Raw genomic sequence first — 3,354 nt, forward strand, 5'->3', positions numbered from 1 at the left:
AGAAGCGAATAAGGTGGTAAAAGCCTGCCTACCGTGTTATAGATTCCGACCGACTTTTCCTGACGTAAAAATGGGAGATTTACCGACGCAGCGAGTCCATGGATTTACACGACCGTTCGCAGCATCCGGGATAGATTATGCCGGTCCCCTGTAAATTAGAGAAAGCAGACGCCGAGGAAGAGTTCACGTATCAAAGGGCTATGTCGCGGTTTTTACTTGTCTCAGCACGAAAGCTGTACACCTGGAGCTGGTAACGGAGCTTACAACTGAAGCTTTCTTGGCAGCCCTGAGTAGATTCACTGCCCGGCGCGGCGTTTGTTCACAGCTCTTCTCCGACAACGCGACAAATTTTGTCGGTGCTGCTCGCGAACTGAAAGAGATATACGAGTTTTTGGAGAAAGAGAAGACTGAGATCGAGACCACTCTCGCAAATCAACGCGTGCAATGGAACTTCATCCCTCCGCGAGCTCCGAACTTCGGGGGTTTATGGGAGGCGGCGGTGAAGGTTGCGAAGCGACATCTTAACACGATCACAAGAGGCCGGACACTCACGTATGAGGAATACAATACTCTGTTAACGGAAATTGAAGCGATCATGAATTCCAGACCGCTGACTCCGCTTTCTAGCGACCCAGCTGATTTAGCTGTCCTCACCCCTTCCCATTTCCTCATTGGCGATTCCATGATCCAACCGGTACAACGTGATCTTTCGGAGGTTCCAGACAACCGACTGTCCCGCTGGCAGCATCTGCAAAAGCTTCGCCAAACCTTTTGGCATCGATGGCAGACAGAGTACTTGCAGGAGCAGCAGAAACGAAGCAAATGGACCAACGACGGGAAGAACATCGAGCTGGACACGCTAGTGTTGCTCGAAGAGGACAACCTATCGCCTCTTCAGTGGGCTATAGGCAGAATTATCGAGCTGTTTCCAGGACCCGACGGCGTTGTTCGCGTCGTCACTGTACGTACACAGAGGGGGACTTTTAAGCGAGCCGTACGCAATCTCTGCCCGCTTCCAAGGGATGATTGCGCAATCGACTTCTGATCCAGCTACCAGCCGAATGTGGGACACCGCAGTCGACGACTTGCTTTCGTCAGGATAGTAGAACATAATGAACCCTGGCAGTTTATTTAAGATTACGGTACCAGCGACTTAGATTCTTTCATTCAACGTAATCAAACCAGTATTTGTTTAATTTAAGTGTAGTTACAGCCAAGGCCAAGCTTCATTTAAACGTTAACGAGAGCCGAAATCTGTGCTTATATTCTTTATTTGTTTCCACTTATTACGCTACTGTTATTCTTTTTATTCTTTACAAGCTATATTGCATTATATTCATTCATTGAAATGGTCTTTCAAGGGAGGCGGAATGTTCATAGTTATAAGTATATTAAAACTGTGATATATTGGTAGCCGTGTAAGAGCTGCGGGAGCGCGAGGCACTGTCCGCGAGGCGCTGTAATCTAGTAGTATGTAATGGCGGAAGAGAAGAGTGAACACGGACTATCTCCGCCAGTCTCGTCATTAAAAGTGATAGTACACAAGTATCTACAATTTCCTTTACTCAACCCCTAAACAAAGTCTATGTTGCATATGTGCAATGTAGTCGCTTTTCGCAAAGTCAATACTATTACAGGTCTGAATGTCATTTATTGGCAATACATAAATCCTTTTCGAGGATATAATGATATATATATTGCATACATATAACGACAGCGACTTTTTGCTGACTTATAAAAAGATAAAATGTAATTATCTATAATACATACATATACATATGTATAGTAATTCTACATGAATTTATACAGGGTGAGTCACAACATTTGTGACAACGCTCGTGAGAAGGTAGAATGGATCGAGATGAACAGAAAAGTCCTGTACCATTTGCAATTTTCGCAATACGAGTAATTAATTATTAAAAATCGTCGACTTTGCCGTGCCCACCGCTCAATTCGAACGCGTGGCAAGATGTGACCGCCCGGCGATCGATATTGCCAGGCGAGGGGCGGGGGGGGGACGCGAGACGCGGGAGCGGCGACGTAAGCTCGCCGGCAACGCGTTGCAACGGCGCGCTGTCCTCCCCCCCAACAGCAACACGTCGTAGCCAAGCGTCGAGCGCACACGTTTTTACGACGTGTTGCTTGTGTGCGAGCGTGCGCGCGCAGGCGTGGCCAGACGGATTATCCCCACTCTACCTCCACCGCCGCTGCAGCGACCGTGCTAACGTTCTCGGCTGGCATCACTGGTCCTCCCCCCCCTCGCTAGGCAATATCGATCGCCGTGCGGTCACATCTCGCCACGCGCTCGAATTGGGCGGTGGGCACGGCAAAGTCGACGATTTCTCGTATTGCGAAAATTGCAAATAGTACAGGACTTTTCTGTTCATCTCGATCCGTTCTACCTTCTCACGAGCGTTGTCACAAATGTTGTGACTCATCCTGTATACATGCAATATCGCGAAAGTGTAAAGCATATATTATAATGTATATACATACACTTATGTACATACGCAATTACGGTGCCTATGATTTTACATATTGAGAATATACAGAGTGTCACATTTTAAATAATCCAGGAAAAATCTACAAAAATATGAAAGATACAGGAAAACGTTTCAAACAAAAGTTGTTTTGTTTGAAGAGGGACATAAATTTAGTGCCAGTGATTTGACCTTGGAAAATTGTTTGGACGTAACATATAGATCACCACCAATTTTTTAAATAGAATCTACTACTTTTTATTATATCATCGTTTTATATTGACGATTTTCAACAACTTTCGTTTGAAACATTTATTATTTGCACAATACTTTTTAAGATATTTAAAGAAAACTTGGTAACTTTTTCAATATTTAACTCACGACACCTTCATAACTATTTGTCGGGGGAAAAGTGCTACAGGACTTTTTGTCTTGATTTGGTTTGAAGAATTTACTGTTACAATAGCGCCAAAAATATTTGGTAGCTCTAAGGAGATTTCAAAGTAATAAAGTTAAAAAAGTTTGTGGTGCTATTGCAATGGCATATTCTTGAGACCAAGAAGTCCTGCACTTTTTCTCCGACAAATAGTTATCAAGTTATCACGAGATAATGAAAAAGTTACCAAGTTTTCTAAATATGTCAAAAAGTATTGGGCAAATAAACAATGTTTCAGACTAAAGCTGTTCAAAATCATCAATATAAAACGATGATATAATAAAAAGTAGTAAATTCTATAAGAAATTGGAGGTAATCTTTATGTGACGTTCAAACAATTATCCGAGGTCATATCACTGACACCAAATTTATGTCCCCCTTCGAACAAAACTTGTCTGAAACGATTTCCCATATCTTTCATATTTTTTGAGATACTTG

The 3,354-nt window shown here is 43.2% G+C and overlaps 1 protein-coding gene across 1 annotated transcript; it reads left to right on the forward strand.

Moving 5' to 3' along the window:
* Window positions 1–70: 70 nt before the first annotated feature.
* LOC105567247 lies at window positions 71–961 on the forward strand (the record flags this gene model as incomplete). Its single annotated transcript, XM_012021964.1, has 2 exons — window positions 71–150; window positions 226–961. Coding segments are annotated over exons 1-2 (816 nt in total), but the record flags the coding sequence as incomplete, so codon positions are not given.
* Window positions 962–3,354: the final 2,393 nt, after the last annotated feature.

The sequence above is a fragment of the Vollenhovia emeryi genome, unplaced genomic scaffold (genome assembly GCF_000949405.1).
Source record: "Vollenhovia emeryi isolate VEMERY1.0 unplaced genomic scaffold, V.emery_V1.0 DF942938.1, whole genome shotgun sequence".
In the NCBI taxonomy this organism is placed as follows: Eukaryota; Metazoa; Arthropoda; class Insecta; order Hymenoptera; family Formicidae; genus Vollenhovia; species Vollenhovia emeryi.